The 24619-nt window shown below is 40.2% G+C and overlaps 2 protein-coding genes across 2 annotated transcripts; one reads left to right on the top strand and one right to left on the bottom strand.

Moving 5' to 3' along the window:
- Positions 1-53: 53 nt before the first annotated feature.
- LOC146560697 (inverted formin-2-like) lies at positions 54-2572 on the bottom strand. Its single transcript, XM_085243140.1, has 9 exons — positions 2453-2572; positions 2300-2370; positions 2063-2183; positions 1764-1928; positions 1437-1527; positions 940-1062; positions 524-868; positions 355-423; positions 54-109 (listed from the first exon to the last, which is right to left on the bottom strand). The coding sequence occupies exons 1-9, from the start codon at positions 2570-2572 to the stop codon at positions 54-56; spliced, it is 1161 nt and encodes a 386-aa protein (XP_085099266.1).
- An 11226-nt stretch (positions 2573-13798) lies between these two features.
- Positions 13799-16795, top strand: LOC146560696 (uncharacterized). Its single transcript, XM_085243139.1, has 3 exons — positions 13799-14060; positions 15557-16099; positions 16218-16795. Exons 2-3 carry the CDS (start codon positions 15891-15893, stop codon positions 16693-16695), a joined length of 687 nt encoding a protein of 228 aa, XP_085099265.1. The 5' UTR covers positions 13799-14060; positions 15557-15890; the 3' UTR covers positions 16696-16795.
- Positions 16796-24619: the final 7824 nt, after the last annotated feature.

The following is a 24619-nucleotide window of genomic DNA, read 5'->3' as shown; positions in this document are numbered from 1 at the left end:
AGCAGTGAATCGCCGCTGACGTGGATTTATGCACAGCTGCAGGTGAGCTCACCTCACTGAAGGATGCATTTTTTCTTTTTCTTCAAACGCTTTCTTCCTGTGTGGCCTTCTGGAGATCAAAGAGAGGATACGATTGGTCGGTTTCTAGATATAAAGCTTATTTCATCATCAACACTAAAGGATGTTCTATCATCGTCTTGATGAGACCTTACAGCCTGAGCCTCAGCTCACCATGTCACAGGAAACACTAATGTTCAGGAACAGGAAGTGACCTCATAGACTCAGAGCTACATCACAACAGTCAGACTGACCCGGCTACATCACCATGGTATGGCAATCTCGACTCCACTCAACTGTAATCTGCGGCCGAGTCTCCGTCACTCTGCTGCAAACACTGAACACAACTTGATCTGTGTGGGTGGGCTGTGGGACAGGAAGCATTAAAATTTCCATGTTTCAGAAACAAACAGCAGCACTGAGCGTGCTCAAAGCCTGAAGCAGAGAGCACAGCGCCTCACTCTACCTGCTGGGCTGGTGTCTAAGGTGTTTGATGCGTTCCGGGGAGCAGAATCTTCCGGGTTAGGATCTTTGCTCCTGTTGACCTGGGTCACATCCTGCTGACTAGCTGTGTGCTGGACTTCCTGCTGCGCCGGTCTGGTGTCCACTTCAGACTCCGGACCCTGGACCTCAGCTGCGGGGCGTTCACAGAGGGCCTGGAGCTCTGAGGCAGCTCTGTCTGGCTCTGCTGGCTCCGGTTCTGGTCTGGTTCCAGCAGGTGGATGTGTGGGAGTCCGGACCTCCTCCCGAGGCTTCTCGGGAAAATCTGGCTTATCTTGGGCCGGTGACATCTGCGTGACCCCGGGGTGACCTGAAAAGGAGAACTTGATCAAACGAGCAGTAGTGACAAGAAAGTCTGCAGAAGTCCTGCCGGGCTCTCACCTTCGACCCCACCGTCCGGCTCTGCCCGTGGGCTTGTCTTCCTCAGCCTGCAGCCCTTCCTGATCTCGGCCAGCAGGTTGTCGACGGTGCATCCTTCGTCCCAATTGGCCATGTCTGTCCTAACTGCAGCACAGACACACGTTCCCCTGTGAGCTTAGCGCACGTGTCACAAACAACAGGTGAAAGCTGTCACTGCATCACCTGACAGCCTCACAGGTACAGCAGCATTTAATCTTTACAAACTTTCTTCTCGTCCTGATGCTGTCACATCATTTCCTTTAAATATTCAGCTGCTGATAAACTGTTGCAGAAAAATGTTGCTGATGTCAGCTATTGATTCTCGACCTGTCCGTCACCAGCCCTTCACATGTCTCACCTGTTCTCCACTTGCACTTGACCTGTCCTTCACCTGCCACACCTGGAGAGACAGGTGAGGGACACCTGTCTCTCCATTTAAGGAGGGAGGATTTAAGGTGAAATAATGGTGTCTGACTTACTGATCTTTCTGGTGGGGGCTTCTTCTCTCAATTTCCTCCCTTCCTCCAACCTCTTCCTCCTCTTCTCCTGCTCCCTGTGACCTTCGTTCTCCTGATCGAAGAATAAAAGGAACACACAGTTCAAACTTCAGCAGGCTAACCGGCCCCCCAGAGAGGGCGGAGCTTAACATTTACAGGGAAACAGGACTAATGTGTGGCAGCTACCACACTTTGTCACGGTTCAAGTCAGAGCCGATTGGCTGGCTGAGACATAGTTTAAATGACACATGCAAACGTGCGGCAGGGTATGAGTCCTGCAGACTGAGCCGCACTGCGATTGGCGCTGACCTTGAGGGTTCGAAGGAAGAGGTCTCTGAATGCCTTGATGGTGCTGAAGAGCTCTTCGAGGGAGAAGCTGCTGCTGTCCTCACAGAGGTAGGCGGACAGGTGCTTCCTCTGCTCCTCCACAGATGACAGCAGGAGTTGCAGCTGCTCAACAGCCTGCAGGCTCTCCTGGTAACACCACATAAGAACAACAGGTAAGTTCACCTGGAACAGCAGGTCTGTCCCACTAAAACGGTGTCAGTGAGTGTACAGACTGGATTTATCTGCCCGTAAAGGTGACAGCCTCATCCTGAGTGACTCACCTGTATGGTGGACAGGTACTGCTCCTTCATGTCGTCAGATGAGGAGGAAACGCTCCTCTCTGAGTTTTTCAGCCGTTTGTTTAGAGTCTTTGTTTCAGACTGAATAGAGTCCAAGCTGAGCCTGCAGGTGGAGTCCGAGGGCAACATTTAACACCGCTGCAGGCGAAACACCTGAGCTACCACGTCACAGACTCCACCCAGCAGTCTGTACGTGACTGAACTCCTATATGTGTTTACCCAGCAGCCTTTGCACAGATCTCCAGGTCATCGGGCAGGTTGAGCAGGTCGGGGTGATTCTCTTCAGCCTCCTAAGGGTCACAAACAGCAGCAACTGAATTATTATGAGAATACTGCAGTATTCCCCAGTATTCGTAGTATTCCCAGCATTACCTGCAGGATGTGGTGCAGCAGCGTGACTCTCGACTTGTTGGCTTTGGTTTCGGTCAGTTTGAGCAGAGTGCTGATCTTAAAGCCTTCAGCATTCCCCGTGTGAGTTCCCTGATGGACCATACATCACATGACTAAATCAGACTACCAGCCTTTACATTTTATTTCAGCTAAATAACAGACTGATTTATGATTTGGCAACTAAATGAACTGTCTTGGTAGACAGTCTGTTGGTAATTTAAGTCATATAATTTTTGTCTGAAGATGAAAGTTTATAGTTTATATACAAAAGATATACAATATATATGATATACACACACACACACACACACACACACACACACACACATATATATAGAGAGAGAGAGCAAGAGAGAGAACATATAAACATTCTTTCTCTCATCCGCTCTCTCTCGCACTTTTTTCCCGCTTCACTCAGCATGCAAGCCTTGTGCTTTACACTGGGAAGAGGGGGGAGGGGCGGTAGTTACACTCGCAGTAGCACAGGAACAGAGCAGGAGGGAGAGACAGAGAAAGAGCCAGGGACAACAACGTCACATTAGAAAGGTATATAATCATCCACAACTATTTTCGGTTGCAGATGATAAAGGATTCAGAAAGTTTATTCATGCAGGTCCATATGACAGAGAATGTGCATCTTCTTTTTGTTTTCATATTATAATTTATATTTAATTGTGTTGTGGTTTGCAGTGTTTTGTGTTCTTTTCACTTTAAATTTGTAAAAGGAAAAAGCTGAAAATTTAAATAGTTAAAACTTGAAATGTGAATAGCTGATTTTTGTATTATGTGATTTATTTATTACATTTTATGTGGAGTGAATAAATAAAAGTATATTTACGGTGGCCCCTAGAGACAAAGCACATACAAACTTCAAATCACGTACGAACTGTGAAGCGTGTACAAACTCCGAAACACGTAAAAACTCCGAAGCACGTAAAAACTCCGAAGCACGTAAAAACTCCGAAGCACGTAAAAACTCCAAAACACGTAAAAACTCCAAAACACGTAAAAACTCCAAAACACGTAAAAACTCCAAAACACGTACAAAAGACAACAGAAGTGCTCCAGGATGCTGGGCACAGTGTTGAGCCTTTGTTATCTTGTGGCTACACAAGCCAGCAAGTACCAACGACTGGATTTGGTGTGTGGTAATAACAGGTAAATGAACTTTTTTTTTTAAATTATTTGAATATATATGAGTGCCTGTGTATAAATACACAAACAATACACACATGCTTTCAATTGTGTAATTTAAGTGATCTAGTAGCTCTGCTTTGGAAGTTCAGTTCATGCTAGAAATGTGTTTTGGAGTTTGTACGTGTTTTGTCTCTAGGGGCCACCGCATATATCTATATATAAACATATATAAATAAAACCACTTTTTTTTACGTTAGTAATTCCTTTTGTGCATAATTTTATATTATTGTTAATAATAAATTAATTAAAGCAACAAAACAACCTGAAGAGCCGGTTCGGAGCCGAAAGAGCCGGATCTCTAAAAAGAGCCGGACATCCCATCACTACTGACCGTTAGTGATGGGATTTCCGGCTCTTTTTAGAGATCCGGCTCTTTCGGTTCGGCTCACTAAAAAGAGCCGGCTCTTTCGGCTCCGAACCGGCTCTTCGGGTTGTTTTGTTGCTTTAATTAATTTATTATTAACAATAATATAAAATTATGCACAAAAGGAATTACTAACGTAAAAACAAGTGGTTTTATTTATATATGTTTATATATAAATATATGCGGTGGCCCCTAGAGACAAAACACGTACAAACTCCAAAACACATTTCTAGCATGAACTGAACTTCCAAAGCAGAGCTACTAGATCACTTAAATTACACAATTGAAAGCATGTGTGTATTGTTTGTGTATTTATACACAGGCACTCATATATATATTCAAATAATTTTAAAAAAAGTTCATTTACCTGTTATTACCACACATCAAATCCGGTCGTTGGTACTTGCTGGCTTGTGTAGCCACAAGATAACAAAGGCTCAACACTGCGCCCAGCATCCTGGAGCACTTCTGTTGTCTTTTGTACGTGTTTTGAGTTTTTACGTGTTTTGGAGTTTTTACGTGTTTTGGAGTTTTTACGTGTTTTGGAGTTTTTACGTGTTTTGGAGTTTTTACGTGTTTTGGAGTTTTTACGTGTTTTGGAGTTTTTACGTGTTTTTACGTGTTTTGGAGTTTGTACATGCTTCAGAGTTCGTACGTGATTTGAAGTTTGTATGTGCTTTGTCTCTAGGGGCCACCGTAAATATACTTTTATTTATTCACTCCACATAAAATGTAATAAATAAATCATATAATACAAAAATCAACTATTCACATTTCAAGTTTTAACTATTTAAATTTTCAGCTTTTTCCTTTCACAAATTTAAAGTGAAAAGAACACAAAACAGTGCAAACCACAACACAATTAAATATAAATTATAATATGAAAACTAAAAGAACATGCATATTCTCTGTCATATGGACCTGCATGAATAAACTTTCTCAATCCTTTATCATCTGCAACCGAAAATAGTTGTGGATGATTACTATACCTTTCTAATGTTGTTGTCCCTGCCTCTCTTTCTCTCTCTCTGGATCTGTTCCTGTGCTACTGAGTGTAACTACCGCCCCTCCCCCCTCTGCCCAGCGTAAAGCACAAGGCTCGCGTGCAGAGTGAAGCGGGAAAAAAGTGCGAGAGAGAGGGTGAGAGAAAAAAAAAAAACCCCACGTGACGGCTCGCGATAAGGAGCCGGCTCGCGTCGTTCACGTCAAAGAGTCGGCTCTAAGAGCCATTTCGTTCGCGAACGACCCATCACTACTGACCGTGTTGTGTGGCTTTGGTTCACTTCACCTCACTCTTCCCCAGTCTTGTCATTAAATCAGGCCGTTCTGCAACCATGGCAGCCATTCATTCTATAGCTTTATTCATGGTGTATTTTACCCCTTCACTAAATGCCGTTCTCGTTTCCAACATTATATTTGCAGCGTTCGTCTATCTACCAATATCTGCGGAGTATGGTTTTGTACAGAGTATCCTATTTTCTAAAGCACAGCATGTAAAGGTTAGCTTGGTTAGCAGGATGCTAGCATGTAGCGCTTAGTGAGACACGCCTCAGACGAGTTGCGCAAAGACCCCTTCTGTGTACTTTATACGTGAGCAACGGATTTAAATAAAATTAATGTTTCAAAAGACAAACTTGAAGATAAAAAAACCCAATATACTTACTGGAGAACCGCCAGGGTTTGCCGCTGCCATCTTTCCGCTCCTAAATTCAAAACTGCCTCTGCAGACAGGTCAGGCAGGGGAGGCGTGGAAATTGTCTTTGAGTTAGTCAAACGTTCTCTTCAGTTCGAGTAGATAATAAAATAAAATAAAAATGAATGGGATTTTAAGTAGGACTAGGCGTTATGTAATGATCTCTATTTAGGAGAAAATCTTAATCACTCACCTTTAACCAGCTCTCTTTTAGGAGACACACTGCTGGCTAACAGTGTCATGTGATCAAACAGTGTAATTTAATTGGCTGAGAGCCGCTCGACTCGATCTAGTGCTGATTGCTCTGGCTTGTGTCATTTAAGTTCATTACTTTTGCAGGTGAAATTTTGCAGGTGAATTTTTTGCAGGTGAATTTTTGCAGGGAAATTTGGAGGATAAAAATTCAGTGTTATAAATTCAATGTCTAAAAATAGTTGAATTTTGATGATACTATATTTCTTCCATAGCTAACCTATAATTTCCTTTGGGATTAACAAAGTATTCTGCTTCTGATTCTATCATTTCATTTGTGCCTTTTCCAGCGGATTTTTCAGCTACTGCAGTAAATCTTGTCGATATTCAGTTTGTGGGTAATCTATTATTTTATTTCGCAACTTCTAAAAGTTTGACTTAAGGGAGCAGAATATCAGAAAACCCTCTCTATAGTTTTTATTCCTTTTTGGCCTTCATTAATAGAAGATTATATTAGCTAAGTGTCCCTATAAAAGTGTCCCTAACAGAAAATTTAGACAGCTGTATTTAGGGCTGCACGATTTTGCATAAAATGATCACGATTCTTTGGCTTAGAATTGAGATCACGATTTTCTTTTCCAATATAAATATTTCTTGCACTTATTAACTGCACATCAACTTCATAACAGTTGAGACTGAACATAAACAATAAATAAACATAAAAACAATAAATGTCTCACATTTTGTCGTTGCCGCAAAATGTTGTACTGCTTGTAATTCTGTCTCCACCGTTGCTCGACATTGCGAGCAGGTAGTGGAACCTGGAAAAATAGTTGAGGGACGGCACTGTGTAGCGTTTGTCTAGGGTGTTGATCATTTTCCTAAATCCCTCGTTTTGCACAGTGTTGATGGGAGCCATTGATAAGTAATAGCCTCCGTAATTTCTTTGTGCCTGCGGGAGTTCGACAGGTATGGGGAGGCGCTGTATAAGGTTCCCGTCATTGATGTTTGGGTGGTTGACAAGGACGGATTTTCTCCTGTCACTTTCTTGGCTTTTACAGCTTCGTCATCTCTCACGTGCTCTCTGTTTTTTCCCTGCCAGCTGGCTTCTGTATCACGTGGTATAAGGCTCCGCCCTTGTCATTTGTTGAGCAGGAAGAGCGAGCGCTTGTTTTCATGCAGATTATGTCCTGGATGAAAATGCGGTACAATCATCGTTTTTTGTTTTTTTTTTTAAATCGTTGTCCTTTGGAAATGAGATCGCACATAAGTACAGGCACCACACCCGCAGTAGATGCGCTCGGTGTGAGGTCTCGCAGCAAGCTATCAAATACGGCGCATTTCTCGGCTTTTAAAAAAAACGCTATGCGTCGCCAGGTGTTTCATCGGATTCGAGGTGTTACCTCCTTTGACAGTATCACAGTATCAGCTTAAAGCACTTGTTGCAGGCTGCTGAGTTTGCATATTTTGCTGTGAAGTACAGCCAGACTTTTGACCACTTCGCCTTGGGCATTTTAATCTGTAGCTCTGCTCTAAAAGAACGCACGTACCTGGACCCGCCTACTATCCTCGGAAACGTAAAATGATTGGCTAGAAGTGTATCACAGCTCAGGGAAAAAAAGCACCGAAATAAAGCACCGAAATGTGCGCTGCTTTTCGGTCTGGTTACTACCGTTTATGTCAGAACACCGGTACCCATCCCTAATATACACATTTACAAGTTTAAGGACATACTGTTAAGACTTTATATTAATAATTGTATGCATTTACCTTACTGGGCTCAGTGCTGATCTACTGAACTAGTCACTGAAATCCGCAGGAGGATGTTTTCAGAGCTCGTCTTGAAAGGAAGTTGTGGAAACTCGCTCCGCACCCCAACCCCCGACTTACAAGCATTCACAGTCAAGTCAGTAATATCTGCATTCTGTTTATCATTGTATGTTGTAGACCGACATACACACACTCATGCAGTCACACTCAAAATGTAGAGTGGTTTAGTGATTTTCAGTAGTTTCAGGCTGTACAATACTATGTACAAATTTAAAGGTAAATAATTCAACTTCATCTCTTTCTTACAGGTATCCTTGAGCAGACGTCACTCTTCCAGCTCAGGAAGCTTATGACTTCTTAATAATCCAAAATGGCGCCTGTATATTTGACACGCCGTCTATCACTCTTTTATTTGTTTTATTTTATTGTTTTTAGTTGATTTTGTGCAACATGTCAGCCCAACATTGTCTTATGATCGCCAGACATTATTGGAAATATGTTTATTCACCCAACTTTTAGCTCGGTTTGAAAATGACAATCAAGGTTCTCTGCCTCCCTATTTGGAAGTAACACCACAGCACTGGCGTTCCTTACTACTGCCACTGGATTAACAGCGACGCAGGAGGCGGGGTAACCGTGGAGGTCACCTCGTCAAGCTGAGAATCCGGATTTCTTGTTTTCCCCATGAGCTTCACTCCATTCATTGATCCTGTCTGCAACTCCTGGTGCCACTGGGTGCTTTGGACCCGGTGGACTCCTGGTTGGTTCCTGTTGTGGGATCTCTTGAGAAGAGAATCCCCTCCTCTTCAACGTCTGTGTTGGCGTGGAGTGGAGCGAACAAACCTCCGACCGGTGGATCTAGTTGTCACTGCCTTGGAAGTTCCTGACCCAGTTCCTCTCAGGTTGGGTTTAATTAATGCCAGATCGGTGAAAATAAGACATTCATGTAGAAGGAATTTTTCTCTTCCCATGTGTTGGATTTTCTTTGTTTGAGTGAAACTTGGATTCTTCTTCTTGGATTCTTTTCTGAATTACTGGCTGTGCCTTTTTTAGTGTTCCGAGAGTTTCTGGCCACGGTGGAGGGCTAGTTGTTATTTTTAAGGCACATCTTGACTTTAAGCAGCTATCCCCATCGATACACCACAGCAGTTTTGAACGTCCAGAATCTGGGGACGAGGGGGGCGACTTGCCTCCCCTTTAAAGACAACTGAATTGTTGTCTTTAAATGTTTTTAAAACTAAACTCAAAGGCCTACAGGCTGCCTCAATAATGTGTAATTGTTTTGTGTAATTTTAACTTTGTTTGTTCGTATGTATTTGTCTTGAAATGTGCTGCCTCTTGGCCAGGACTCCCTTGAAAAAGAGGTCTTTGATCTCAACGGGACATTCCTGGTTAAATAAAGGTTAAAAAAAAAAAACTCTGTTTGTGCAAACTTGGCCACTCACCTTCTCTGTTGTGTGCGATTGTTTATCGGTTATGCAGTAATTTTTCTAACAGACACATCCTGAAGTTTGCTGATGACACACTGATCGTCAGTCTTTATGTGGGGGATGAGTCAGGCCATGGGCTGGTTGTAGATGATTTTGTGGATTGGTATGATGAGTCCTTCCTTTCACTAAATGTGTCAAAAACTAAAGATATGGTTATTGATTTTAAGAAGTCCTCTTGCTCATCACCTACTATCAATAAAGATGCTGATATTGGAATTGTGGAGAGTTACAAATATCTAGGTGTGGTACTTGACCATAAACTGTGTTTTGAATCTCATGCTGATGCCACTACTAAAAAAGTTAAACAAAGACTGTTCTTTTTAAGGAAAATTAGATCTTTTAATATCTCATCTGAGATGTTGTCTTTGTTTTATAGAAGTTTTATTGAATCTGTGATGGCTTTTTGTATAGCTGCCTGGGTCGGTAACCTAGAGGTGAAGAATAAGAATTGGCTGGTAGCACAATTTCAGGGCGCTGGCAAGATGGACTTTTGGCCATTTACAACAAAAATGGGCCTGGGAAGGCTCATTCTATTTTTAATTGTTTGAACCATCCACCTCACAGTGAGTTTGAGTTGTTGCCTTCTGGCCGCCGTTTTAGAGAACCTTTGAGGAAGATCAAAAGACTCCAGGTTTCTTTTATCCCCACTGCATCCCATCTCCTTAATGGCAAATAACCATCCTGTGACTTTCTATTACTATTATTGTCATTACTATACACAAGCTCTCAATTCACCGGTGGATCTACGTCTCTACCCTCACCTATGGCCACGAGCTGTGGGTAGTGACCGAAAGACCAAGATCGCGGATACAAGCGGCGGAAATGAGCAACCTCCAAAGGGTGGCTGGCCTCTCCCTTAGAGATAGGGTGAGAAGTTTAGCCACCCGGGAGGGGCTCAGAGTAGAGCCGCTGCTCCTCCACATGGAAATGAGCCAGTTGAGGTGGTTCTGACAAGGATGCCTCCTGGGCGAGGTGTCCCACCGGGAGGAGGCCCCAGGGCAGACCCAGGACACACTGGAGAGATTATATCTCTTGGCCTTGGCCTTCCCGGATAAGCTGGAGGAGGTGGCTGGGGAGAGGGAGGTTCTGGGTTTCTCTGCTTAGGCTGCTGCCCCTGCGACCCGGCCCCGGATAAAGCGGATGAAGATGGATGGACTATATACAATAGAATAAAAGAATATATACACAATAGGATAAAAATAGAATACAAATGCTATATACAACTGAGTAAAAATACAACTTTGTCATTAAAAGAGTATTGTACGTGTCATGAAACATGAATATAAAATATACAAGAATCAAATTATGCGTGTGGTAATTTTTTGCATAGTTAAACATTAGAATTACAAATGCATTTTGTTATAAAGTTTAAGATTTAAATTTTACCTTTCCTTTTGTAAAATCGTATGTCTACTGGATAGACCCAACCCCTATTATCAATTGTATACAACATATTGATGTAGTAACAATGACATGATTTATTGGCCTTTTTACAGACATTTTTTTTTTTACTCTGGTCCAAGTCAGTTGACACCCGTAAACTTGTAGCTTTTTTTCAGTGGTTTGATTTGTTTTCACAAAGATAAAATTCTAAGTGACACCAAGCTAACCAAAAAGCTAACAACAAACCATGTGAGATGGTTCAGTCTACTTATTGGTCAGATGCGTCTGCAGCAGGAGCAACAAAAGTAAATACAGGAAGAAGGTGCTGTGTCCTGGACTGTTGGGGAACATGGAGAATTTATGTTAATTCCAGGGTTAGTTGCTAGTCCATGCAGACATGTTTGCACATTTGTGGTACTTTCCCGTACTGAAAACCCAAAGCATACAAGGCTACAGGACAAGGCTGGATGAATTAATGTATTTTTTTGTTTGTTTGTTTTACACCAAAGCCATGACGTATTCCCAACTAAACTCTGACTATTACTAAGCATCAGCAGGATATATTTATCTATCCCTCTGTTCCTCTGTGCAGTGGTGTCTATGCTTTTGAATATTTAGCAATTGAGATGTTTTTTCTTTTATCCCTCAACCCTTTAGAGAGAAGTAAATTTCCACTCAGCTGTGTGTGTTAGAAATAGAAATACTTGTGGTGAGTAATAAACCACAAGTAAATTTAGTCTTTAGTGGTTGAAGTAGTCGAAAGCCCCAGTGAGTAAGCCTTTTCTGAGAAAAAGTAGGAGGATGTAGTGATCTAAACTAAAAGTTTAACTACACTTGTAGCACCTTTGCTAGTTCAAAACTCGTTATTTACATTTATTTTCATTTTGAAAGTGTGAATATGAATGATGCATGAGTCAATTATACTATGGTTTGCCTTTTTTGTGGAGTTAAATAAAGAATTATACCTGAAAGGTCAATACCTTTCTATAGACTTTAATGCCATCATATTTGTTATTGAAAACAGAGTCCTGTTTAGTGCCTCTGTGTTTCCTGTGTGATCCAGATAGTTCCTGCTTCAAGCAATGTTCTGAAAATCCAGAATCTGGGGACGAGGGGGGCGACTTGCCTCCCCTTTCGGTTAGTGATTACAGTTAGATTTAAATCTTCATGTTTTTGTTGCATATTTTAGTATATTCTTGTAATTTTCTTGCAAAATCTTCATTTCCATGTTAGGACCTTTACTATTCTATTGCTTCATGTCTTATATTGATACTAATGTGTCTTTTGTGCCCTGCCTTAAGTCTCACTTCCACCTGTCTAGTTGTCAAAGAAGATAATTTGTCTCAGCTGTGTCTTATTGCCCGCATGTCTCTCCTCTACCCTAATGACTTTTCTCTGCATCTTCATGGTGTGTTCCTGCATGAGTCAAAAGTCCAAATTTCTGAGTTCCCAATCTGAATTTGAATCTGGAAGGCCCCTTCTATTTGGATTTTATACTAACTAATAACAATCCAATATAAATAACAGTAAAACTGTAATTTTTCTTTTTAAATCTATGCTGCCCTTTTGTGTATTTGTGATTTGTTAAATAAGCCACACAGAGTACCAGCAGGCTCCATTCATGGATGTGTTGCAGCTGCATTTTTAAGCGCAAAAAGAAAAGTACTATGTTGTATTTCTAGTGATACCTGAATAGCTCTACCTTGTCTCTTACTTTTTTTCAACTTAACTACTGGGATGTAAAGAACTTTAAACTCAGGAATTACATTACTCCCAAGTTCGGTGTTCAGACTTTGAGGTATCTGAAACTCGGCAATAGTCATACTCGTCATTTGTCTTCTGTCAGTTTTGTTTATGGTGCCTTGTGTGTCTGGAAGGCTTTCTACTTTTAAATTCTGCTGTTTGCTCCCTGTTTCTGAAGTTTCATAGAATTCTTCTACTTCACCTAAATAAAAGTTTCCTTTTTTAAAAAATTCCATTTTGCTTTGAGAGCACTTAGCTCAGAACAAACTGGCCGATTGCAGCACTGAAGACTGTGATTATTGACTGTATATAAAAGACAGGAGTTTATCTAACTAATATGAAAGTAAATTAACTTGTATTCCATGTAAGGGTCAACAGGGGACGACTTTCCTGGTTTCAAAGAGTAGTCTGATCATGAATAAATTCCTTTATGACCTAGTTTGACCCAGTTTAGCCTCAGTAAACACATTCCTAATGAATTTATTGTCTCAGTTGATAGTTGCACGTCTTATTAAATACAATATGATGTGTATTTTATAAAAAGTATTAGGAAACATTTTTTGAAAATTTGTTTTCAAAATTATAATTATATTATAAAAACATTATCATAGTTAGGCCACAGAGGCCAGCTCAAGGCTGGATCCAGGGCTCTTGGAAATAGTTTTAAACATGAATAAAGGGCACTAGACCCTGAAAATAAAAAACTGTCTATTCTTTAAAGATAAACGTCGCTCCAGTCTGAAAGCGAATGTATTTAAGTGGAGGGTGGAGTGTAAATTATGTTGCGCCAGCTTCCTTGTTCAAAACAGGAACAAGGAAGCTGTATACAATCTGCTGTATACAATCAGCAGATTGTATACAGTGGTTCAACTATAAGCAGTCCTGAGGCAAGTAAATGTGATTTTTTTTCCTTTCATATGCATATTTTTTCTATTTGAAGAGGAAAACATTAATAAGGAAAGTGTTTCATAATCAGGACAAGTCTGTGTCATCAGATATCCTACTGAAATTAAGGAACTGTCACGATCCTGGGTCTTTTGACCCAGCGTTTTGAGTTTTCATTTATTTTCATGTTATGGTTGTTTAAGTTCGTTAGCTTATCTAAGTTCATTTACTTATTAGTTTCCCTTTTGTTTTCAACCCCTGTGAAGTCTCCCTTACCCTTCATGTGTTTCATGTCTGTGTGTCTGATGTTGTCAAGTTCATGTTGTCATGTCTGTCATACAGTCGGCCTCTGCCAGAGGAATATCAGTAACTGATATTTTCATCTCACTAGAAATGGTTTTGATGCAATGTTTGATCTACGAAGATATTAAGGTTTATTTTATCCTCTGTTACACGCAAGTACAGATGGCTAACATTCAACTCTAATGACTAACTTTTGGTTTAATAAACCATTCTCCAAACATTTGTATCTATTCATGGAGAAGTCACTTGGATGAGTGATGAAATGCTTCTCCCACTAAGAACGTTACGTCCAGATGAACAGAATCAACTTTTTGCGATTCCATTACCTGGATGATTGCGCATGCATCAAGACATTTGTATCTCTAATTTCACCTCTGCTCAAGAGCAGTACTAACTTTGTCCCTTTTTTAGTCTTATTTATTTTATAAGATAAATAATGGACAATTTATTTATAGCATCTCCATCACTGAAGAGTGAACACAGATGGAGCCTGTTGAAGTGATAATGTGGATTGACGTCTGTGTCTGCCTTCCTTTGACCTTACTGATCATCTATTGTATGTGCTGTGCGGTATGTTTGTATGTATGTATGCAATTACGTCCATCTCTATCAGTATTTGAAGATTTAACAAATCAACTAACCTGTCCTGCTAGTTAAGTATTCACTGTGCTTTTTGGATTTAGCCAACCGCATTTAGCAAGATATAAAGAGCTATTGCACACATAAGGATTCCCAAACCCCTAGACACTATAGTGAGTGAATGTAATCAGAATCATGAGTTTAAACATAAATTAATGTTGCCTACCTTGGCTGTAACCCATCATTACTAGAAATCATTACAAATACTACAAAGTCTAGCAGACCTAGAATGACAATAAAATCAGACAAGGTTGTCTGGGGGAAAAGAAAGCTGATGCATCTGCATCACTGGCTTTTTCCTTGGGGTGGCACTGACTTCCTGTTCCAACACACAGTTGTGTTTTTGTGTATCTTGTCTGTTTAATTAAAAACTTTGATAATGTCTCATTTCATAGTCCAGTCTTTATGTGCTTTAGCCAAGCATGCTCTGTTGATTCACTCATGAATTATATTCACAGTATTCACTCACTGTGTCTTTAGCTTAGCTTAGCTTGTAGCCAACTCACTAGCAGCATGTGCTCTTCAGCTGCCCTTCCCTCACTTTCCTGCTCATTGTGTAAGATATTTGGTGCAGCCTCATTAGCTCTGATTCTATCCAGAGTTGCAGTCAATGACCCACAATAATTATTTTATTGTGGGTGATTTTAACATTTATGTAGATCAGGGCTGGGCAACTGCAAGCCTCAAGGGCCGGTATCCTCCACGTTTTAGATCTCACCTTGGGTCAACACACCTGAATCAAATGATTAGTTCATTACCAGGCCTCTGGAGAACGTCAGGACATGTTGAGGAGGTAATTTATCTATTTAAATCAGCTGTGTTGGATCAAAAACACATCTTGATGCAGGACACTGGCTATTGAGGCTTGGAGCTGCCCACCACTGATGTAGATGCTAAAAATGACAGCCTCAACATGGCATTTAATCTGTTATTACAGCGGTCCCCAACCTTTTTTGCGCCACGGACCGGTTTATGCCCGACAATATTTACATGGACCGGCCTTTAAGGTGTCGCGGATAAATACAACATAATAAAACTAGTACCGGTACCGAAAAAAAGATTTATTCATAACACACGTGAAAAGACCCAGGAAAACCGAGTTAACGATAAAAACGATAACAAAATAACGCTGAAAACCGATAAAAACCCTGAAAACTATACATTTCACACCTGAGCCTCAACTCTCGTGGCCCGGTACCGGTCTGAGGCCCGGGGGTTGGGGACCGCTGTATTATTAGACTCAGTTGGCTTTGTTGAAAATAAAAGAACCTACCCAACACATTCTCGATTTAGTTTTAAAGGTCTGTTGAGCCAGTGGTTATGATTTGGTTATTGATATTCTTTGATTTAAGGTTTCTATTATTTAGTTCCACCTTGTGTTCTGTCTGCTAGCCTGCCTGTCTATTTTACTTTATTTGTATTCCCAGTTTAGATAGTGTTGGTTTTTCAGGTGTTCAGCAAGAAAGCTGTTTTTTTAGTTTACAGTTTGCCTCCTGGAGTCTGCATTTTGGGTCCTCCATTCCTGCCTGCTGCACACAGCCCTGGACAGTAACCTTTAAATCCTTAAACCTTATATAGTGTTTAGTTATATGTCCTTATTAATGAGTAGGAAGGGGGAAATATAAAAAAGCCTTTGGAACAAAAAATTTTATTTATCAAGGTAAAAAGGACTCTTGGTCCACTTTCCTTTGCAGAGACACTAGACACTGAATACAGTAAGGCAAAATATATAGTTATATAAAAAATGGCTTAATATTGTAAATGTCATATTTTCTGCAGAGACGAAGGGATCCAGGCCCTGCCCCCTATTACATATACATCCTGGTTTCCAATCTAATCCAGCTCTGTGCTCCAGTTCTTTGGCTGGCTAAACTGGAAGACCATCATCAGCCCACCGGTGTCTCTGCAGTGTTTGTCTTCTTCGGTGTTACAACTAGTCTCAACTTCAAAACCTGCATTGTTCTGGAAAGGTATTTATCTTTCATATATCTTTCAATGCAAGTATACTACATTTTATTGTGACTTGAAGCATCCTTACAGTCAAACTATTGTCTACCGCATCAATCAGAATACTGTTTTGTGTTGCAGGTATTTTTTCATCACCTGTCCAATGTTGAACTTCATAAGACAAACTAAAGGTTCTATTTTGGTCTCTGTTCTGGTCTGGACCGTGTGTGTTATCACTATCTCTCTTGCAATATTACTACCCCAACATGAACGCATCTATCTTTTTACCTTCTACCCTGCCCCTCTGTTCATTCTTTGTTTAGCTGGGACCCTCAAAGCTCTGCCTGCTGCCACCTCAGTTCCTGCTGAGGAAAAACGAAGAATTATAGGAACTTTGTTTCTGTTGCACCTGAATTACTTTGTGTTGGTCTTGCCTGCAGTAATTCTATTATCTTTTGTCAGAAATGTAAGTTTGGCCATGATCCTGCTCAGTCCTTTTGTGGACTTGATGCTATTTTGTTTCATGCAGAAAGGACCTGTTGACAGTTTGCTGTCATGTCTGTGCTGCTGCAGTATGAACAACACTGCAGCAGATGTTAGCAGCAGATCACCAGTTTAACTGATTTTAGCAGAAACAGGTGGGCTTGTGTTGGCAAAAACAAAGTGAGAATGAAGAGGGGAACATGTGATGGGACAGATGCAGAGAAATTTAAAAATAAAGATGGACTATGTGCACATAAACACACAGAGGAATGCAAACACAGAGTGTGTAAACAGTTGATGGAAATGTCATGTATATGTTTTATATGATATTTTTGGCTTATTTCATCATCTTCAAAACATTTGTTTCATTAAATCTTTAAATGTCCACAGCATCTATACATATCTGCACAATTTCTTTTACAATTTCTGAATTTGATTCAAGAATCTTTTACAATCTCTACATAATTTTAGTTTTACTTTTATGATAGTTTGTTTCTGTCAAACCCTTTTTTTTTTCTCATTTTGCACATTTGTGACTTGACCAAATCCAGTAGCTCCTTTAGAACCCCCCCCCCTGAACAGCAAGTAAATATTTGTGTCAGCTACAAACAATAATTTGAATACATCTTTTACTACTTTATCTAAATTCATGGTCACATGGTAAGAGAAGATAAAGAGTTCTAAAATCCTGTAAAGAAATGTGGCTTAGTTTTCTGTACTGACAATGTGGCACATTATAACATGATCCTTGTCCAATACATTTTTACATGACCTTCATGTATGCTTTTTATTCATACAAACATATTTATTAAAAGGTACAAAAATGAGTTATGTTTGTCTATTTGCTGCTGTGATGTACATGGATATCAAGGTTTTTTTAAGTGCTGTATAAGTCACCTAATAATAACAATAACAGTAATGGAGCTTTTCCATGCATCCCAACACAGTGGTTGTATTTCATTTCACTCTAAATTGGGATATAAATATTGAAACATTTGAACATTTATTTTAATCAGGTTTTCATAAATGATGAGTTCAGAGGGTCATGGTATGATAGTAACTACCTTTCCAGTATCATTTAATCTTTGAAATTGTCATGTCTGCAGTGGCAGACGAGTGGAGATTGAAAGTAGGACCCAAGATGCAGGCAGCTTCTGATGTGGGCGAGCTTTATTAATATGTTAGGTGATACAAACAGGAACATAATGGGCATGAAACAAAACAAAATGAAAGGATAACTTAAACTGTGAAAAATTAACCAAACAAAACTGAAACCTTAAATGGAGGCGCAGGGATGATGATGCAGGGAAATAACACAGACAAACCAGCAATGCACACGAAAAAACACAGGGCTTAAATACACACAGGGCAATCAGGGAATGGAAGACAGGAGGGAGACAAGGCTGGGATTAATGGGACGAAAAGGGGAAGCAAAACTAGAAACATTGACAAGAGAAACAAACCTTAAAAAACACCAAACCTCTAAACACGCAAACTTAACACAGACTGGGGAGACAGAACATAGGAACTTGAAACGTGGAACAGAAGAGCACAGAGGACACAAAGCACTAGGGATAATCACAAACAACCCAACAGAATATTAATACACTCAAGCATAAACACCAAGTCCACAGACTCTGGACCATAACATAACCAGAATATTGCTACTATAGTAAGGCTACTACTAGAATCAAACTTAAAAAGTTTGAATTAAAGAACAGGGTCAGTAACAAAACAATTTCCCAGTTTGGAGTGAATAAATTACTCTTAATTCTGAACATTATGTGTACTAAAAAGGTGGACTGAAGCTTACATTCCAGAGTTCTGTGTCATTGTTCCCTTTGTTCCCTTCATGTCCACTCTGTCCAAGTCTCATCTTTGTGTTTTGCTCTTTCATTTCCCTCAGTTATGTAACTGTGGCTGTCTCCAGCTTGTTCCACCAACAGTTCCCACCTACTGCCATCCTCTCGTTACCTAGTGTGTTCTTAATTCCTTAGTGAGGAGCAAGTTTGGGAACCAAACTCAGGACTCCAAAAGCACAAAGGTTGAATAAAAAAAAAACAGATTTATTGCTGGCCCCTCTCAAAATGCCAGGAATCCTGGTCGAGAGTAAATAATCCTGAACACAGGAAACACTCTTGAGGAAGAACACAGCCATCAGAAGATGACGAAACAAGGAACAGAGGGACACTGGGACATAGCAGACATGGATACGTGACAGACTGGGGGATAAGAGAAAGAATACAAAGACATGTACATGACGAGGAATAGGACTGCAGATGTAGACAGCCACTGCCCGTTCCTGAGCCTGTTCTGCTACTATTTTGTTTTTTCTGTTATATAGGAATTTTATAACAGGGTTTTCCATCCCATTGTCACCAAGTGCTTGCTAGAGTCTTTGCTTTACAATATTAAACACCTTGAGCCTACTGCTGTTGTGATTTGGTGCAATATAAATAAAACTGAACTGAAAATTTAATTGAAAGCTCCGCCATGTCGAAACTAGTGTGAGGGCACAGCAATGTTCAGATCTCTCCAGAGATATTCAATCAAGTTTAATTCAGGGCTCTGGCTCAGCCACTCAAAGAGATGACAATACCTACAGACCTGCTGTTAAGGCACAACAACACCTTTACTTCCTAAGGAGGCTAAAGACAGCCTAAATCCCCTCAAACTGCTCATCAACAGATGCACAATAGAAAACATGCTCACAATCAACATGTCAGCTGCACCAAAGGTGACAAAAAGGCACTCCAACATGTAGTGGAAACAGCACAAAACACCAGTGATGCACAGTGAGCATCTCTGGGTCTTCTCTACAACACTTGCTGTGTATAGACGACCAGACAAACTGAGTCATCTGCTCAAGCTATTTCCATCAGACAGGTACTTCAGAACAGACTGAAACATAGTTTCTTCCCCAGAGCTGTATCAGCTGTATAATTTATTTCAAATGAAGAAAATCTAGATTTGAATGAAGGAAATTCATTGCTGCGTGCAAAAATTATGTTTTTAACATGTTTTAATGCTGTGTATCTTGTTCTATTTAATCTGAACAAGCCCCTAAAAACAGTCAGTGATCATTGTCTGCCAACTTCAGTAACCCTATGAACGTCACTGCTATTTACTTTCCTATCTTCATTTATGTTGGAAGTGATAGGAGGTAGCAGATAGCAGAGCTGTACATTTTAATTTTTTTCAGAAATCCCTAAGTCAGACCATGGTATATTATATTTAGATGGAAGCTAGCGCCCTGCTAACTTCTAACTCCATTAAATATAATAAATTCTGTTTTCATGGATGCCTGGATGTCAAACTTAACTGTTACACCTAGTAGAGCAGCCACAGTGATCATTTTATTACAGATGAAAGAATTTATACAGTTTTTCAACTCTCAGTAATGCTGCAGTAATCATTTGACTTAGGGATCTGCAGTGGAGTTTGGGCCCACACATGGCTAATGACGTCAGACTTAAAGACCGGACTGTGTGTGTATATGGAAACACTGAAATAAATTTTTTACACGCAGCAATTAATTTTGTTCGCTCAAATTTAACTTTTCTTTGCTCAAAATAAATTTCTCCTCAAAATTCAACACTTGTACTTGCAATTGTTTTTTTTCACATAAACCTTTATCGAGTGGAAAAAAAGTTCGCATTCATCCTCCAGCTTCACTGTGTTTATATTATGCTAACTATAGCTGTGTAGCTAGCCACCACACAGAACATCATTAAATATACCAGCTAGCCCAACTTCAGACAGTAACTCTACAGTAACTTGCTGGATCCGCTGTCCACCAGCCATGTGATGACCCTCCTTCCCCCCAGCCAAGGGAAATACACTGCTCTCAATAGAACAGTGCTACAGCAGTAGAGTGTCTCGTGAAACTCCTCTCTCTTTTGGGCCTGGGTGATGGTACCGCTCTCGAGCTCATGGAGAGCACGCTGTCCTTGCTAGGAACAGATGATGGTGGATTCCGCTTCGGACATGTTTTCTTGTTTTACTCCGGCTCCCAGAAAAGCCTCGGGAACTCTTGTATCGTCTTTGCATACCTCCCCAATGGTATATTAGTTGATTGGAGATTTCCTGCGTATCACCAGAGAGAGCCCAAATACCAGTAGTGGTACGCATGCCACCGTTTGAGAAAGACTGGAATAGAGAATGTGTTCAGCCACCTTTAATCGCTAGCAGTATGACTCTGAAGTGCTGTACTGTATGTTTGTAAGTTTTCTCCCCAACAAACACAGCAATATCAGTGAAACATTTTGCTGTAACCCACATAATTTCCTTAAGGATCAATAAAGTATTCTGATTCTGAGAAAAAAAAGAAAAACAAAGAACCTCAAACTACTCAGTTCTGATGAATCGCAGTAGTTTCATCATTCTCCCACTGACATTTTTGCTGATATCTGTGAGTCAATATACTGAGACTAGGGCAGGGCAATATGACCAAAAATATTTATCACGATTATTTGAAAATTTGTGGTAACGATATAACATATGCCGTATGATATGGCCCAGCCCTAACTGAGACTATGCTTTTTATTCCTCATATGCAATGACTGTTACTGTCTAAAAGGAGAAACTCTAGCATTAAAGTATAGGAGGAATCCATTACTCAAAAGGCCAATTACAATAACATTTTATACATAGCTCTGAATATCTTATACATATTTCCATACCATTTTTTTCTATGCATATTTCTGTATATATGAGCTCCAGTTGCGAATGTATATAGGACCACCTTGTGTCTTCCTTTTATATTTTATATTCCCCTTGCTATAAGAGCTGTGTAACACTGAAATTTCTTATCAGTGGGATAATAAAGGTTTATTCTATTCTATTCTATGCTAATAGTTTTGAAGGGTAAACAAACAGGTGCATGTCAGGTTAAAACCAAAGGCTTCATCACAGCATTTCAGAGGGATTTGCAGTTAAGGTATACTGATGTAGATTTAGCACAGGAGTATAAATGTTCTCTTATTAAGCAGCTAAACCACTAACAAAAACTACCCTCTGCTCACACGAGTTTTCTTGTTTCCCTTCATTGGCTTCAAGTTAAATTTAGAAATTAGAAGTTTTATTAATTACATAAAACACTGACTAGGATCCTAAACAGACACAAGACACTACTATATGGTTCTGTAACGGGTTGATAGTTTAAAGTCTTAGGATACAGTCATAAATGCATCAATGTAGGTTTTCCTGCAGTCACTGATCACACCAACAGATTAGTCGTCTTCTTATTGATTTTTATGCTGTCTGACATCTTTATGAAACCAGGGAAATGATGGCCTGTTGGTCTTTAGATTAAATTCTTGTAATTGCAAAAAGTTAAAAAACAAATTGTTTTCTTTTCAAGATATTTTTTTAGTTTCACCAATGCGGCTTCAAAGAAATTTAACCAGCTTGCAAAACACCAAAGACTTTTTTGAACTTAAAAAACACACACAACCTAAACACAACCACGTCAACATTTAACAACAATATTATTAATAATACATTACACACTGTCATAACTGAATCAGAGGAAATTCAAATTCTACTGTAACTGAAAATTCAATTTGTGCAACACTTAAAGTGTCCTTTCAAAAAAATGTAAAGGATAAAATAAAAACTAAATATGATATTTATATAAATTAATGACTGTAATGATACAAAATAAAAATGTTTCAAGAGCTCTTTAGATGATTAATATTTGAGTTTAAGATGTCTTCAGATGAAACTCCATCAATCTTTTCTTGGTGGTGACTGGAGTTGATCCCAGCTGTCATATGACATCCTGGACAGTCTTCACACCTACAGGCAGTTTAGCATCACAAATATATCGAACTGCATGTTTTGGTCTGCAGGAGGAAGTCAAAGAGGAGAACCGTTCATGGAGATCATGCTGTGGTCTTTCTGCTTTTTTCTTCTTCTTTTAGTCATCACTGTTTTTCTCCCTCTGTTCCTCTTCTTCTCCTCTCTTTCTCTCTCTCCCCTGCTGTTAACTTTCTCCCAATCATTACTTTCTTTCTTTTTTCTTTTCTGTCCCAGGCCCTTGTCTCTTTTGGTTATAATAACCTAAAATAAAAATTCCTAATACAGTTTTAATTTGACTATCAAGTGAACCACTATAGCAAAGTGTGTCTCATTTGCAGGCGTTGGAGAGGCGGAGGTGGAGTTAGGATCAGTGTCACTGGCAAGACCTGGGCCAGTGTGCCAGGACTCTATATAAAAATCCTTTAGGGCAGTTTTTTTTTTTGGGGGGGGGGCTTTGAACTTTGCTTTTAACAGAATTACATGCACACGCTCCACCCATCCACTCGCTTACACTACTGATGGTACTGACTACACACACCACAGTTTTTCTTTTTAGACAGTGCGTTTTCTTTTCTGCTTTATTTATTTAAAAAATATCTCTTGGAAGACATTCCTATCCATGTCTGGGTTTTTTGTCATGGCCGTGCGGCCCGGTTCATGACAGTTTAGTTCTTTTTCTCCTTCAGACAATTCTGACTGCTACACTGTCGGACAGGACAGGGAAAGAATGTAATAAATGGCCCCATACTTCCTGTTGTGAGGTGACATAATCACTGCACCACCTTCATGCTATTTAGAAGAAATTACAAAATAATTTGTACATTTTCGTTTACAACATTCAACTACTCAAGCAAACAATATTTCCTGTTACTCCCAGTTGGTGCAAAGAACAGGATTAGGTGATTGACAGTCTGAGGGGACAGCTAAAAATATTTGGAAAGGATGGTGTTTACTTATCTCACTCTTGCTAACTCCTCATCATCTCTCCTGTCGTGTGACCCTGTTTCCTCTTTCCCCTCATCTCTGACTACATGATCTGACCTGTCTGTGCTAACATCAGTCACATCTCCTGTGTTGTTTCTCTCCATAATGCAGCAGCACAGATGTACCAGCAGCCTGTCAATGGGTCCTTTACGCATGAAAATACACAGAATGAAGTCCAACAATGAACTAAAAAGAAACAAGATCATAATGATAAAATCAATAGTTTTTACAGGGAAGCGTCTCTCAAAGTTCAAAGTTAACAGAGTGACTGCAGGAAGGTTTATGAGAAAGTAATTAAGCAGCAACAGAACCAAGGTTCCTACAGTTCTTCGTTTTTCTTCAGTGGGCACTGAGGTGGCAGCAGGCAGAGCTTTAAGTGTCCCAGCGAGACAGAAGATGAACAGGGGGGCAGGGAGGGCGGCATAAATAATTAAACGTACAAATTCATATGAAAATACAGCAAGAGCAACACTAACACTACAAAAGACCCAGACCAGAACACAGACCAGCACAGAACTCCTAGTTTGTCTGAGGCAGTCCAACAGTGGGCAGGCGATGAAACAATACCTGCAACACAAAAGAGAAACAAATGATGCTTCAGAGTAAAAGATAATGTTCAGAGACATGAAAGTGAACTCACTGAAACACAGAGAGGTACCTTTCCAGAGCAATGCAGGATTTGAAGTAAAGATTGGCCGTCATAGCGAAATAGTAAAAGAAGCATGCAATGACATCATGCATTATTATCCTCCAAAAGAATGTCATGCTGTGATGGATCAGAACGGAGATGATGAGGTTTGTGTAATAGATGACAGGAACCTGATATCTGTGACCCTGCAGGAAATATTAATAATTGAAACCATATTAATACAATAAGAAATTTGACATATTGCACATATTGCAGGTGTAGATTAATAAAAAATTTTTAAAAAACACCTAGCACGCCCCTGCGGGCGGTTTATCCTTCAAGCTCGGGTCCTCTACCAGAGGCCTGGGAGCTTGAGGGTCCTGCGCAGTATCTTAGCTGTTCCCAGGACTGCGCTCTTCTGGACAGAGATCTCCGATGTTGTTCTCGGGATCTGCTGGAGCCACTCGCCTAGCTTGGGAGTCACCGCACCTAGTGCTCCGATTACCACGGGGACCACCATTACCTTCACCCTCCACATCCTCTCGAGCTCTTCTCTGAGCCCTTGGTATTTCTCCAGCTTCTCGTGTTCCTTCTTCCTGATATTGCTGTCATTCGGAACCGCTACATCGATCACTACGGCCGTCTT

This window comes from Mchenga conophoros, linkage group LG13 (assembly GCF_057382185.1).
Source record: "Mchenga conophoros isolate Kocher_MC1m ecotype Shallow Benthic linkage group LG13, M_conophoros_male_GT1.1, whole genome shotgun sequence".
NCBI lineage: Eukaryota > Metazoa > Chordata > Actinopteri > Cichliformes > Cichlidae > Mchenga > Mchenga conophoros.
This window is presented reverse-complemented; position numbering and strand designations above follow the sequence as displayed.

Excerpts from the sequence above, each read along its gene's own strand:
- LOC146560697 (XM_085243140.1), bottom strand. The coding sequence starts at position 2,572 with ATGGTCCATCAGGGAACTCACACGGGGAATGCTGAAGGCTTTAAGATC. Across the intron at positions 424-523 it reads CTTAGACACCAGCCCAGCAG|CCCACCCACACAGATCAAGT; the intron begins GTAGAGTGAGGC and ends CCTGTCCCACAG. Across the intron at positions 110-354 it reads AGACTCGGCCGCAGATTACA|AAGGCCACACAGGAAGAAAG; the intron begins GTTGAGTGGAGT and ends TTTGATCTCCAG.
- LOC146560696 (XM_085243139.1), top strand. The coding sequence starts at position 15,891 with ATGTCATATTTTCTGCAGAGACGAAGGGATCCAGGCCCTGCCCCCTAT. Across the intron at positions 16,100-16,217 it reads ACCTGCATTGTTCTGGAAAG|GTATTTTTTCATCACCTGTC; the intron begins GTATTTATCTTT and ends TTTGTGTTGCAG.